The 16,119-nt window shown below is 43.5% G+C and overlaps 1 protein-coding gene across 2 annotated transcripts in view; it reads right to left on the reverse strand.

Annotated features, from left to right (window-relative positions):
* Positions 1-1,933: 1,933 nt before the first annotated feature.
* The window catches only part of ANAPC5 (anaphase promoting complex subunit 5), a 57,798-nt gene continuing 43,612 nt past the window's right edge, over positions 1,934-16,119 (reverse strand). For both annotated transcript variants that reach the window (XM_068121048.2, XM_068121047.2), the window contains exons 15-17: positions 2,933-3,080; positions 2,660-2,810; positions 1,934-2,280 (exon numbers count right to left, since the gene is read on the reverse strand). In XM_068121048.2, the coding sequence (XP_067977149.1) occupies positions 2,069-2,280; positions 2,660-2,810; positions 2,933-3,080 (511 nt within the window). In that variant the 3' untranslated portion in view covers positions 1,934-2,068. The remainder of the gene's footprint in view (positions 2,281-2,659; positions 2,811-2,932; positions 3,081-16,119) is intronic.

Raw genomic sequence — 16,119 nt, forward strand, 5'->3', positions numbered from 1 at the left:
TGCTATGACGCCACAAAAAAAGTGCGGTTCTTCTTCTTCACGCAATAACAACTTCGAGCTTCCAGACCGTACATCCAATCATCTTGAAATTTTGCACACATGTTACACTTCATTACCTCTACTATAATATAAAGTTTCACTTCGATCAATGAAGCGGTTCAAGTTATAATTTTCTTTAATATTTTCGTTTAATTATTTATATCTGCCAAACCACGTGACCAATCACAAATTCCAAAAGGTGATTTTAGTAGACTGAAATGCTGAACACATCTGTGAAGTTTCCCCTCGATAGGATCACAAATGAGGGAGGAGCTCGGTTTTAAAAGTTTATGCTAAAAAACGTCATAACTCCGAAACCATGATGCATGACGTCATTCTCGCTGACTTTTTTTGTTCGTCATGGGTATGCGATTCTGCCTGCAAAGTTTGGCCTCGATCTGTTCAGTCGTTTAGGAGAAAATTGGATTTGTGTTTTTTCACTCAAAACAATATGGCGTCCGAACCACGTGACTTACGACATCATTATAATTTTATTTCTGCATCAATTTATACCGAGAAGATGCTCAAGAAATTTCATCTTGATCGGATAAAGTTTTTTACTTGTCGATTTATGACGTCATAACTGCGAAACCTATGACGTCATCATTCACATGTTATTCCGCATGGAGTTCTTTGCAATGAGACCTGTCAATTATTTCTGTGCATCGGTTTTTGAGATAGAGGTGCAGTTTTTTGGTTTTTCCAAGATGGCGCCCGTACCACGTGACCTGACGTCATAATATTCACTAAAATATTATACAGGAGGAGGCCCTCCTATGGTGAAAATTTCATCTCGATCGAAACAACGGTTGCCGAGAAAATGAATTTTTAAAATGCAGACACGCACGTACGACGTACGGACGGACCCGAATGCTTAACCCTGCCTTTTGCTTCGCGAGCGCAGGGTAATAATGGGTTGCACTGGATGTAACAGTACGCCACACCTGAGAGGCAGGTTGCCATGGCATCACTGTCTGCAGATTTAGAGGGAAAAAAATATTCTGGTCACCTCCCTGTAACATTTCAATGCAAGATGGTCTTAAACCTCTGTTCATGTTATCCCTTCCAAGTTTACTTGTGGCTACCCCTTAGAAGAGGTGCATTATTTTGATCTCCTGGGCCTCACTATCAGCTCCGATCAGTCTTTAGCTGACCATCTCTAGAATGGCTTCTTGAAGCGGATTGTCATCATGGTATTTTCTGCCGAACAGTCCATTATTCTTTGTTGACGCAGTGTGCAAGTCTTTTATCCGAAGTACTCTGGAGAATGGCTCCTTTGAACTGGTGCAGCTGCTTCCAACTTTGCTTACTTGGTGTTTCAGTTTAAGGCTTTGAATAATTGGCAACTTTTGGCACGACGCTGCGTACCACCGTCTATTCCTCTGCCACAGTCATGTTGGTAGACTATATTTTCTATCGCCCTGCTCCACCTACCCTGTCTTCCCTCCATCCACCCCCAGCCCAATCGGCATTCTTCCAACAATCCACTTGAGACCTGGTTATCCTCCTCGTCATGGATTGTGCACACCTTCGTTGCACTTTTTTCATCTGGAGAACAGACTACCTGTCTGTCTGTTGTCTCCATCTTCCCTCTGGTCTTCGAGTGCAGTTTTATCTCATTAAGTTTCTCCTAGACCCGTTTCCGATCACTCAACCGCTGACTCCAACCATATTTACCTCTCACTTACCTTCTGGTGTTGTAATGCACGTATGTTAACCATTTCCCCCTCAACTTGATGCCTGTTGTAGTTTTCCTTCATTATCCCATCCCGTCCTCCAAGATATCCATCCATAGATGCTTCCCATCAACCTTTATCCTCTCCTCCCTACTATTGATCCCATTCTCACTCCCTTCTCCAAAGAGCCCCACTCCACCTTCACACCCACAAAATGATGGCCTTCAAACTGAAATTATTTTAGTTGTTGAACAAAAATGTTAAACATGTACAATTTACATTTACACCGAAATGGAAGCTCACGGATGAATTTGTATATTGCAAATATACTCAAGTCAAGGAGCGGTCAAAACTTAGTGCATGGTGAGTGGTGGTGTGCTGTGAGTGGGGAATTCAGTCTGTAGCCGTTTGAATACAAGTGCATGCTGGTTTCGTTGAGAGACCAATCCCAACTGATGGCAGATTCGTGCTTGGAGGTAAGCTGCGTCCCTTGTGGCTGGGCCACAATTGGCAGCAAGTAACCAGCGCTGCGCCTGGTTCAAGTTTGACAGAGCATGTTGCAGTGCTGTGAAAAGGAAACAATATGGCATTGACAGGAACCATGCGTTTTCAAAACTGGTTTATTATGTTCATTTCTACTTAAAACCCAAAGTGACTCGAGCGATCAAGCTTTAACGTGAGATGAGAAAAGTTTACTTTGATAAAGCGGAATAAAAGGTGTTGTAAGACTATTCTGCCGACAGTTTGGTGACGATATGTGAAGTGGTGAAAGATGAGATCGGAAACAAGACAGACACCATCCTTTTATTCAAGTAAAATGCCAAAAGACATACAGGTCTTTTCACCTGTATTACCAAAAGCAATGCAGCAACCCAGACTTTACTTGTTAACCAAAGTGCAAAACATCAGGTGGAGACGTAACATGTTTAGCTTTTCTGTCATACCTTGTATCCTGTCCTGGGCATGCGCAGCGAGCTGTCCCTGTGCCAGGAGCAGCAGCAAGCGGCCACATTGCCAGGCAGAGCCGTGCGCGAGTATGGGGTCTGCAATGGCCGCAAGCAACCGCCCGCTCTCCTCCGGCAACCCCAACAACAGCTGAGTAGTAGTAGTAGTAGAAGTAGAAGTAAAAGGGGGTACAAGAAAACAGCTGAAACTCCATCCACAATGGGTCAGATTTTACCCTTTTGGCTCCGATTTTTGCACGAGTTCCTTTATACCTGTGCGTGTGCGAGGCCGACCAATGCGCGCAGTGCGAGGTTCTGAAAGTATCCCGCTCGAGCACGTGACAGGCCAGCCATGAACAATGGGATGGCTTGGCATGCCGAACCTGCTTGTACCTGCAGCTCTGCAAGGGCCAATTGGGACCTGTGGGCGGGAGGGTAATGGCAGGCGTTGAAAAATGAAAACCAACAAGCATTCTGAGTATTGCGCTGCAATCCATGTCCCCTACCGGCAGTCTGTCGTCCGGAAAACTGTTGGGGAAATTACCAAGGGTTATTTACCCACAGGCGTACCCACAAGCCCTGGTGTTGGGCTAGCGGCTAGGGTGCCAGCTTAGGATCCAAGGATCCTGGGTTCGAATCCCGGTCGATCGCTGAATTAACGCCAGGGGGGTTGACTCAGCCTGTCATCCTTCCGAGGTCGGCTATTTGAGTACCAGTTCACTGGTAATTCCCTGCTTGTCGTAAAAAGGCGACAAAAAGGGTTGGCATCAGGAAGGGCATCCGGCCGTAAAACATTGCTTCAAAAAGGGGACCAAAAAACAACAACAACCACGGTCCCCGAAAAGGCCAACCCCTGCTTTGCGGGGAAAAATGGCCTCTAAACGGTGGTTTTATTTACCCACAGGTTCTGAATCGTTCCAAATCGCTAATTACCTCAGAATGGGCTCACCTGTGATTCGCACTCGGGACTTCGATTTATACACCTTGCAGACAGGTCAGCAGAAGCACGAGAAAATAAGTTGTTGATAAAGAACCTTTCGAGTCGCTAAATATCAGTAATTTATTATATTTTCCGGTTCACGATCAATGATCGATGGGTATATATATATATATGTTGCTCGGCTTGGCTCCGCCCCTCCCGAAAGCGCGCGCTGTGTCGCGCTTTTGACGTGCGCATGGTGCGGCTTGAGGAGAACTCTAGAATAAACAAAGTGCCATAACTTTGTCAAAAATGATCGAAACGTCGTGAAGCTCGAACTTGATCTGTACCTTATCATGAGGAAACCATGTGCCAAGTTTGAAATCATTAGCATTAAGAGTTTAGAAAAAAAGTCCGGAAAACTGTTCTTTGCGTGACGGACGGCGGGACGGAGTGCAAACCTATAGTCCCCTCCGGTGTATACCGGTAGGGGACTAATAAACCATCTGTGCTTAAATGTACAACCCCTAGGGGCCATCTACATATTACATCAACAAACAAAGAAGACGTCATGCAGACCACGATACTTGCAAAAATCCACCCCTCCCCAAAATAAAGTTGCCATGGATACATCAAATTGTCCATTTCATTAAGATTATAATTAATTGACAATCTTAATCAAAGCTCGGGTCAATTGGATTAAAATTGATGATTTTTCAGATGAAAATTGATGTTTGACTTTGAGTTGACCTTTGACCTCAAAAATAGTTGGTTTTCCCAATTCATTGATGTGTTATGTAATTGCTGTTGAATTTTCAGGTTGATGGGATGAAAAGTGATGGTTTTTAAGATGAAAATACATTTTAGGAGTTTGACCTTGAGTTTACCTTTGACCTTAAAAATAGTTGGTTTCCCAATTCAATGAGGCACTGCAATTGCTGTTTCACTTTCAAGTCAATCGGATGAAAATTGATGATTTTGGAAATTTGACCTCAAGTTGACCTTTGACCTGAAATACTTTGTTTCCCAATTCAGTGAGGCACAATGCAATAGCTGTTTCATTTTCCAGTCAATCAGATGAAAATTGATTTTTCAGATGAAAATGGATGATTTTGGAAGTTTGACCTTGGTTTGACCTTTTGACCTAAAAAAATAGTTGGTTTCCGAATTTATTGACGATATACAAATGCTGTTCAATTTTCAATTCAATCGGATGGAAAATGGCAATTTTAGAAATTTGACCAAGATGACCTTTGACCTCAAAATCAATAGGCTTCTTCCTTCGGACATCTGGTGAAGTTTCGTGAAGATTGATTTAAAATTGAGACCTGTAGGCGATTGACATACAAACAGACAATGAAAAAAAATCACTCATAGAGACACTTGGCAAAACAACAAAGTAGAATGGCACTCAGAGCATCCTTTTGACCTCAAAAATAACAAGTTGACCAAGTAATTAAATATCCTCCAGCGCGGCATTGCCGGGGCGCCCGCGGCGCCCGGCAATACCGCCGTGCAGCTCATAGAGACTGTATTTGGAGGGAGAGGTGTTTTTTTGTTTTTTTTTGTATACAGAGTCGAGGCTCGTGAAAGAGCTAACATTTATTAAACAAACAAATCAAACAAACAAGCAAACAAAGTATATAAAAAGGGGAGCGGTCGACAAGATGGGGAGAGAAGGGGAGGAAGCACACAAACACAACATTTGAGAGCAGGGACATCGGGAGATGTGTGGGAGGGAGAGGGCCTGGGGGGAGGCAGGATAGGTATAAAACGCAAGGACACCAAGGACTTCCAGGAAAGAAGTCAAAAGTCACCTCAAAAAAGTGGATTTGGGGTGAAATTAGCAGGGGTAGAAAAGATCAAGGTTTTGGATTGGGGAAGATAAGAGATGGTGGTGAACAGCCGTTTTAAAGACCTGGAGGGAGGAGTGGGATTGAAGAGAGTGAGGGAGTTTGTTCCAGAGGCGGGAGAAAAGAGGAATGAAGGAGTGAAGGTGAGCAGAGAGTCTTGATTTTGGCAGTTTAACCAAAAGAGGGTTGCAGGCAGATCTTGTGCGACCTGTAGGAATATTTGGGGGACAGAGCCCAGAGAGAGCTGGGGGAGCAAGGCCGGAGAGGAGTCGGTAGAAGACGGAAAGACCACCAACCTGCCTGCGGTGAGTAAGTGAAAGGCCCTCGGAGATAGCGTCATCGCAGGAGATTCCAATGATTCTGAACGCTTTGGTTTCAACAGCGTGAAGACGAGCTAGGTGTGAGGCAGGAGCACCAGCCCAGAGGGAAGAGCAGTACTCCATTGAGCTGCGGATGAAAGCCTTGTATGTGGTGAGGAGCTCAGGTGTGCCAAGGAAGGACTTCGCACGACGGAGGATGCCCAGTCGGCGACTGGCTTTGGAGGCCAGCTTGGAAATGTGGTTTTCCCAGGAAAGATCATGGCAGATAGTGAGACCCAAAAGCTTGAGTGACAGAACTTCTTGGAGAGGATTATTCAGAAAGTAGATGGGAGGTTGTCCAGTCGGTCTTTTCGGAGAGACATCGTAAGAGTGTGAGATTTGTCAGGATTGAAAGACATGTTCCACTTGTTTGCCCAGTCTGTGATTTTGTCCAGGTCTGCAGAGAGTGAGGAGGCTGCAGACTGCCGATCTGAGGGATGAGGAATGGAGCGGCAGAGAGTGGAGTCATCAGCAAAGAGATAGAGAGGATTTTAAAGAGAGTCAGAGAGATCATTGATGAAGACCAGAAAAAGCACAGGGCCCAGAACACTGCCTTGGGGAACTCCAGCCTGAACAGGAAGAGGAGATGAGAGAAACCCATTCAGGGCCACACGTTGACTACGACTATAGAGGAAGTCCGCCAGCCATGCGTGGAGATTTCCATGGATACCAAAGGAGGAGAGTTTGGAGAGCAGAGCGGGGTGCCAGACTGTATCGAAGGCATGTGATATATATGTCGAGGGAGACAGCTCTAATTTCCTGTTTGGCATTGAGGACCTCCATCCATTGTTGAGACAGCAGAAGCAGCATGTCCAGAGTGGAGTGGCCTGGTCTGAAACCAAATTGATGATCAGAGATCAAGCCATTGGAGAAGAGGAAAGATTTGATATCCGAAGCAATGATGGATTCCATGACTTTGCTGATAATTGGAAGAAGGCTGATTGGTCTGTAGTTGCTAGGATCTGTTTTTGCACCTTTTTTGTGCAAAGCGGTGATGTTGGCTGATTTCCAAGCAGATGGCAGTTGACCTTGAGTAAAAGAGAGGGTGAAGAGAACAGAGAGAGGGAGTGAAAGAGCGGAAGAAGAGGATTTTAGGACCCGTGGGCTGATGCCGTCAGGTCCAGTTGCAGAATCAGAGTCGAGGGTTGACAGAAACTTTTCTACCTTGTCAGGAGGAAAGGACACGGAGTCCAGGAGCAGCTGGGTACGACTGGGTATGGTGGGTACAGAGAGGGATGGATTTGGGACACAAGATTTAGAGGCAAACACAGAGTTGAGGCATTCAGCTTTTTCACGTGCGGAGTCAGCTGTGTAGCCGTTTGAGGTAAGGGAGGGGATGGAGGGGGAACTAACACCAGAAACAGATTTGACCAGACGCCACCAGGATTTGGAAGAGGGAGACAGATAAGAGAGTTCGGTCTTGAGAACGGAGAGATATTTTTTCCTGGCTCTCCTGAGGGTGGACACACACTTGTTTCGGGCTTTGTGAAAGGAAATGAGATTTCCTTCCGTTGGATTTGCTTTCCAGGAGACGAAGGCATGTTGTTTCTGGGCAACAGCCTCACCGCAAGATTCCGTGTACCATGGACGAGAGGAAGGGTATGACAACTGAAGACGAGATGGGATAAATCTGTGCATGAGAGAGAGCAATTTACTTTGGAAGAATTCCCAGGATGAGTTGATGTCAGAGGTGGTAGAGATGGGAGACCAGTCCAGATGATTGATGGCTGCTTGAAGACCGTGCCAGTTGGCCTGAGTGAAATGCCAGACTTGTCGACGCTGAGGAGGCTCTCTGAGAATGGTCAGAGAGATGTCCACTTTAACAAGCACATGATCAGATGAGCCGATTGGAGCAGAAGAAGAGCAGCAGACATTTTCAGGGAAGTTAGTCAAAACCAAGTCCAGAAGAGAAGATGCTCCGTTGACTGAGATCCGGGTCGGGAAATTGACAGATTGTGTCAGTCCCAGTGAGTCGCAGAAATCCTTTGCTGAGGAGCCATGGCTGGTGAGAGAGGTACCCACACCCAGCCAACTGGCATGGTGACAATTGAAATCACCACATATGAGGAAGAGAGAGTTGGGATGAGTAGATAGAAGTTGGTCCATATTATCAGACAGCGAGATGTAGATGGAGTCATCACTGTTTGGTGGACGGTACAACACACATATGAACAAAAGGTGGGAGCGAAGGGGAAGCCGTAGCCAGAGGTATTCCTGGGGGTGAGGTGGAGAGAGTGCAGTGCAGGGCGAATGAGGAAGAGAGTTTTTGATAAAGATAGCAACCCCCCCCCCCCCCCCCCCCTCCAGGACGAGACTCAGGTCTATCATACCGGAGGAGGGAGTAACCCGGGAGAGATACTAAGGAATCAGAGACATCATGAAGGAGGAAAGTTTCTGTTAAGCAGATCACGTCTGGTTTGACAGAAGCAACCTGTATGGAGAGATCAGTTAAGTTTGAACGAAGGCCCCGGATGTTTGAGGTCCATACCGTTAATGAAGAGGAAGGGGGGGCATCGGATACAGAACAGGGGGGAGGAGGGGTAGGGTAGGATGTGGAAGAGGTGGAAGAGGTGGAAGTAGGAAGAGCTGTTGAAGGTGTGTCGGAGATTTCAGAATAGCTCGGAGAAAGGGAAGGATGGGGCGGACAAAAGGATTGATGGTGATTGGGTGAGGCACAATGAGGTGTTATTTGAGGAGGGGGAAGAGCGAGGCAGAAGATTGGGAGAGATGGAGGTGAGAGTTGGAAGGGGGAAGAAGCGGGGAGGATGCTTTGAGGAGGGGGAGTGAGAGGAGGGAAATTGAGAAGAAATGAGGGTGGGGAGATTTGAAGGAGAGGAGCGAGGGGGGAGTTTAGGAGGGAAGGGACAAGGGGAGGGATTTGAAAGGGATGGGATATGGGGGAGATTTGGAGGGGAGGGGTGAGGGGGGAGTCTCGGAGGGGAGGGCGAGTGGGAGTCTTGGAGGGGAGGGATGTGGGTGGAGTTTAGGAGGGAAGGGGCAAGGGGGGAGATTTGAAAGGGATGGGTGATGGGGAGATTTGGAGGGGCGGGGTGATGGGGAAGATTTGGAGGGGAGGGGTTATGGGGAAGATTTGGAGGGGAGGGGTGAGATTGGATTTTAGAAAGTGTACGATTAATGGGAAACGAACATTTATTGCAAAATGAGTTTCTTGTGACACTGATTGATTAATTGCATAATTAAAATCAATAAAAGATTGTCATAAAATATTTTCTTAATCTAATTAAGAAAATTAAGTGGGGAGTTTAGGAGGGAAGGGACAAGGGGAGGGATTTGAAAGGGATGGGATATGGGGGAGATTTGGAGGGGAGGGGTGAGGGGGGAGTCTCGGAGGGGAGGGCGAGTGGGAGTCTTGGAGGGGAGGGATGTGGGTGGAGTTTAAAAATCCTGGTCCTGGTCAAAAAATAATCAATTGGCTAATAGCATAACTAAACCACCAGTGCTTCATCCGAAGATGTAACTTTTAGAAATTTAATTAAATAAGTCATTCAAAAAAAATTAAGTAATTTATTTATTAATCAACAAATAATTATTAATCGATTCATCAATAAATCAAAAATACCCTTTACAGACAAATCACTTGGTCATTGTCATGTCCAAATATTAGTTTCTTAGCTCAAAAGGTGCCTGAGATATTGGCCAGATGAGAAAGAAAATAAATAAATAATTGAAAATGAAAATAAATAAATAATAATCGTAAAAAACAAACAAACTAGAACTGCCACTTTATAACTGCTGGCAGTGATAACTGGTTTACTCCGCCTTCCCGCTTTCATACAACCCCACTTTTGATACAACCCCACTTTCATTGGACATGCTTTGACACAACCCCCTTGGATACAACCCCGAAAGATAGATACACACACACACACACACACACACACACACACACACACACACACACACACACACACACACACACACCGCCCCCCCCCCCCCCATACACACACATATATATCCACACAAACGCACATCCCCCACTCCCCCGATACACACACACTCACACACATACACACATCCCCACACACACACACACACACACACACACACACACACACACACACACACACACACACACACACACACACACACACACACACACACACACACATCCCCACACACATCCCCACACAAAACCACACACACACACACACACACACACACACACACACACACACACACACACACACACACACACACACACACACACACACACACACACACACACACACACACACACACACACACGCCCACCCCTGTCAAGAGATATACATTTTTTTTAATATTGCCATTTAATTAACGATATTTGCCACCCGTGGAAGAACGTTGTACCTTGGGCATGACGTCATCCGTGGAGCGTGCGGTATGTCAGCGTGAGAACGAAGGTTAGCGTCGATCGAACTTGGTCAAATTTTTCCCCATTGTCACCAAATTTGTGGTGGTATTTTGTTAGCTCATCCGAGGCAAGACTACAATCGAAATCCGATTTGAAATCGGAGCCAAATTGACGCCGTATGGTCTGCCTGCACGCATGGATATTTTACCCGAGGAAGAATTCACTTTGAAAATGCGATCAATTAAAAATGTTAGACCTCGAATAACTGTCATTTTTCATCGGATTTCCACCAAATAAAGGTTACCATTGCTTGCAGATACCTCTCTTTCTCTCTAAAAGTGAAGACAGGATGAACTTCAGAGATAGAATTAAGCCTCGGCAGCGGAGAGTTTTACAATGTTATTTTCCAATGTAAATGACAATATAGTGTAGTTTTACGAAAATTCATCAGCACTTGCCCAGATTTGTTGCAGTGGAATTTTAACACCCTCTCACGACTGCCAAATCCGAAGACAGAATTTAATTCCGAGCTACCCTTAGCTCGTGAGGTGGTTATGTCACATAGCCTGGTAAGAAAAAGTGTTCCGCTTCTTCTTCTTCGCGCAATAACAACTTCTAGCTTCAAGGCCGTACGTCCAATCATCTTGAGACACACACACACTCGTTGAGGCACACTCGAGGCAATCTTGAGGCACACTCGTTACTCCTCATGACTTCTACTATAGTATGAAGTTTCACTTCGATCAATGAAGCGATTCAAGAGATATAAATGTTTTTAATATTTTCGTTTAATTAACGATATCTGCCAAACCACGTGACCTATCGCAAATTCCAAAAGGATATTATAGTAGACTGATATGCTGAACACATCGGTGAAGTTTCCCCTCGATTAAATCAAAACTGAGGGAGGACTAAGGTTCCAAAGGTTTATGCTGAAAAACGTCATAACTCTGAAACCATGTGACGCATGACGTCATGCTCTCTGACTTTTTTGTTCGTCATGGGTATGCGATTGTGCCTGCAAAGTTTGGCCTCGATCTGTTCAGCCGTTGCAGAGAAAATGGGGTTTTAATATGGTGGCCGAACCATATGACCTGTGACGTCATAATTACCATTAAAATATTCTACAGACAGAGTCCCTCCTATGGTGAAAATTTGATCTCAATCGGTCCAATTATTGCAGAGAAAATGGTTTTCAAAGGAAATTAAAACTCAAAATGGCAATAGCACTGAGTGACATGGCCTGGTAGGACAAAATGGTGCGTTTCTTCTTCTTTCAACAATAAAGACATCGCTTCGAGACCATACAACCAATCATATTGAAATTTTACACACTTGTTCCGCTTGATGAGAGCTACATTGCATTAAAAATTCAAGTCGATCAATGCAGTGGTTCAATAGTTAGAAGCTTTTTAGGATTTTCCTTCCATTATTTATTGCGGCCAAACCATGTGACTTATCAAAACGTCTTAAGTAACATTGAAACATCCCCCCATGAGGAACATTTGTGTAAAGTTTCCACTCGATATCTTCACAAATTATGGAGGAGATACCATTTCTAGTTTATGCTTAAAAACGTCATAACTCTGAAACCATGTGATGGATGACGTCGTGCTCGGGGCTTTTTTGTTCGTCATGGGTATGCGATTATGCATGCCAAGTTTGGGCTCGATCTGTTCAGGCGTTTTGGAGAAAATGGGATTTTAGTGTTTTTTTCAGACTTTTCACTCAAAACAATATGGCGGCCGAACCATGTGATATATGACTTCGAAAAAAAAATCATTCTGAGTTTTTTTTAAACTAAACATCTGGGAAAAAATATCATTTTCGGGGGAGAAAAAATTGTGTTTGACGAATTCTAACCTCAACGTTAGCATTTTTAATATACTCAATAAGCATGTTTTTTGTTCCCATTGCAGAGTTCTTTCGATTCATTACGACATTACATTACATTACATTACATTACATTACATTACTTACAGAGCCATTACTCAAATGTTTCCATTCAGCCGTTCCGGAGATATAGAGGGGCAAAGTTGAAGGTGTTTTACAAGATGGCGCCCATACCATGTGACCTATGACGTCATAATTAGCATTATAAAATTATATGAGCCTAGCCGATCATTTGATGAAAATTTCCTGTCAGTCCGACCAACGGTTGCTGAGAACATTAATTTTAAAGTTTTCGGAGGTGCAAAATAGGGTGGAAGAATAATAATAAGAAAAACTTTGGGAATAATAATAGGTTACTCTTCATTTCATGGAGAGTAAATCTAATTAATCAATTGCCTAATAGAACACATAAACCACCACCATTTCATCTGAATGTGTAACTTAAAAAAAATAAAATTTTTTAGTCATTAATCAAATAATTAAATAATTAATTGATCAATTAATCCAAAATAGCATTGACAGCCAAATCACTTGGTCATTGTCATGTCCAAATATCAGCTACCTAGCTCAAAAGGTGCCTGAGGTAATGACCTGAAGAGAAAGGAAATGTATAAGTACTTAATTAATCGCTAATAATCAAATAACTCATCAATTAATTAATTAATCAAAAAACAAAAAATACCGTTTTTGACCAAGGACTTGCTCACTATTGTGCCGAAATTTCAGCTTCCTAGCTCAAAGGATGGCTGAGATATCGCCCGGACAACCAAGAAAACAACCAAGAAAACAAGAAAGCAAGAAAGAAAACAACCAGCGTGAAAACGGAGTACTCCCTTTCAGCGTGCGTCACTGCCGAGCCCCCTTCGGTGCCCGGCAATGACGTTATGCATCGCCTGGAGATGGCATAGGAAAGGAGTGGTGTACAATTAGTGGTTGAATTAAGTGACCTGATATGCAAATCTTCAAAGAAGTTAATCGGAAGAAAATTGACAATTTTAGAAATTTGGCCTATGTTAATCTTTTGGCCTATGTTGACCTCAAAAATAGTTGGTGGTTGAATTCAGATAGCCGATATGTAAATCCGTTTCAAATTGCAAGTCAATCGGATGAAAATTGAGGATTGTAGAAATTCGAAAAAAAAGTGGTTGACCTTTGGCCTATGTTGACCTTTTGGCTTATGCTGGTCTCAAAAATAGTTGGTGGTTGAATTCAGTTAGCCGATATGTAAACCATATTCAGATTTCAAGTCAATCAGATGAAAATTGAGCATTTTAAAAATTTGGAATAAAGTGGTTGAACTTTGGCCTATGTCGACCTTTTGACCTCAAAAATATATAGGATTTTATCGGACCACAAACTCTACCATTTGGTGAAGTTTCGTTAAGATCGGTTTAAAATTCTGACCTGTGGGCAAGTATAAGTGAGCAGACAGATAAACACACAAACCAACACACAAATGAAAAATCGCTCATCGAGTAACATTTGGCAAAACAGAACAAAGTAGATGGCACTCAGTAGAGCATCCTTTTGACCTAAAAAATAATTAGTTGTTGAATTCAGTGACCTGATATGCAAATTGTCTTCAAAGTTTAAGTTAATCAGATGAAAATTTAGAATTTTAGAAATTCGAAAAAAGTGGTTGACCTTTGGCCTATGTTGACCTTATGACCTATGCTGATCTCAAAAATAGTTGGTGGTTTAATTTAGTTAGCTGCTATGAAAATCCTATTCAAATTTCAAGTCAATCGAATGAAAATTGAGGATTTTGGAAATTCTAAAAAAAAGTCATTGACCTTTGGCCTATGTTGACCTTTTGGCCTATGCTGATCTCAAAAATAGTTGGTGGTTGAATTCAGTTCGCCGATATGAAAATACCATTCAAATTTCAAGTCAATCGGATGAAAATTGAGGATTTTAGAAGTATCGAAAAAAAGTGGTTGACCTTTGGCCTATTGACCTTTTGACCTCAAAGATATATAGGATTTTGTCGGACCACGAATTCTATCATTTGGTGAAGTTGCGTGAAGATCGGTTAAAAACTGTGACCTGTAGGCAAGTATAACTGAGCGGACAGAGAAACACACACACAAACCGGACTGATCAACAAACTTTCCCAAAAAAATTTTTGACCAAGTAACAAACAAAAACCGGAGTGATCAACATACTTGCAAAGAAAATATTTTTGTGGGCCAACTACTAACACACAAGACCAAGCAATGTACTTGAAAAATCTTGGATTTTTGCAAGTAATAAGCGTGGGGGTTTTATGTTAGCAGGTTATTATACAAATTGATTGTCAAGTTATTTAATTGTCAATATACAACAACAAACAACAGGCATTTTAAGGCCATTTTCCCTGCAAGAGCGGGGGTTAGCCTTAATTGTCAATACTAGGGCATGCCCGTACTATATATATGCCCGTACTATATATCTATCTAAAATTATATCCCCCCCCTCTATTTACATGAAATGGTTTGGTCCATTCGCAACGCCAAAGCGAACGGCGAACGGCTTGCGAGTACAGTGACAATCCCCCCCCTCTATTTACATGAATGGTTTGGTCCATTCGCAACGACCACAGAACCCCCCCCCTCTATTTACATGCAATGGTTTGGTCCAAAGCGAACGGCTTCCGGAGTTTGGTAAAGAAATCGCCATCGCGTGCACAAACGCGCAGGAAAGCGAATGAATCGCAAATTCGTTTTTATTAGTTGTAAAACATAGTTTAACGCCAACATAGTTTGCAAACGTGAAATAAATGAATACGCTGTCAAATGTGCCATCCGAGGCAGAGTGTGCCCGCCACGTTCGGCACACGCGATCGTTCGCTGCTCTCTGATTGGTTGAATCGTTTTTTGGACATAGCTCGGTAAGTAATTGTCCGATTAATATGAAACCTTGAAAAGGCACATCCTCGGGTCCCCAGCAATATACCTGGCAAGTTAAAAGTATATCGGACCCGTGGTTGTCGAGAAACAGCGGTCACAGACAAACAAACGTACAGACGTACAGACGTACAGACAGAGATTACTGGAATTATAGATAGATGAGTTCTTAAAAAATAAAAAAAAACAAAAAAAGACTTCCCATATTCCCATCATTAAGACTACTAGGGCATTGCCCGTACTATATCTATATCTAAAATTATATCCCCCCCCTCTATTTACATGAAATGGTTTGGTCCAAAGCGAACGGCTTGCGAGTACGGTGACAATCCCCCCCCTCTATTTACATGCAATGGTTTGGTCCAAAGCGAACGGCTTCCGGAGTTTGGTAAAGAAATCGCCATCGCGTGCACAAACGCGCAGGAAAGCGAATGAATCGCAAATTCGGTTTTATTAGTTTTAAAACATAGTTTAACGCCAACATAGTTTGCAAACGTGAAATAAATGAATACGCTCTCAAATGTGCCATCCGAGGCAGAGTGTGTCCTCCACGTTCGGCACACGCGATCGTTCGCTGCTCTCTGATTGGTTGAATCGTTTTTTGGACATAGCTCGGTAAGTAATTGTCCGATTAATATGAAACCTTGAAAAGGCACATCCTCGGGTCCCCAGCAATATACCTGGCAAGTTAAAAGTATATCGGACCCGTGGTTGTCGAGAAACAGCGGTCACAGACAAACGTACAGACGTACAAACGTACAGACGTACAGAGATTACTGGAATTATAGATAGATTCCTCTCTACCATGTACATAACGTCTAAAAAAAACCAAAAAAAAAACCAAAAAAAAACCAAAAAAAAAACCACCTTTAGAGGCCATTTTTCCCCGCAAGCGGGGGTTGGCCTTTTTCGGGAACTGTGGTTGTTGTTGTTTTTCGGTCCCCTTTTTGAAGCAATGTTTTACGGCCGGATGCCCTTCCTGACGCCAACCCTTTTTGCCGCCTTTAACGACAAGCAGGGAATTACCAGTGAACTGGTACTCAATTTGCCGACCTCGGAAGGATGACAGGCTGAGTCAACCCCCCTGGCGTTAATTCAGCGATTGACCGGGATTCGAACCCAGGATCCTAGGATCCTAAGCCGGCACCCTAGCCGCTAGCCCAACACCAGGGATTACCACGTACATAACGTCTGAAA

This window comes from Myxine glutinosa, chromosome 6 (genome assembly GCF_964187855.1).
Source record: "Myxine glutinosa chromosome 6, kmMyxGlut1.1, whole genome shotgun sequence".
Lineage (NCBI taxonomy): Eukaryota > Metazoa > Chordata > Myxini > Myxiniformes > Myxinidae > Myxine > Myxine glutinosa.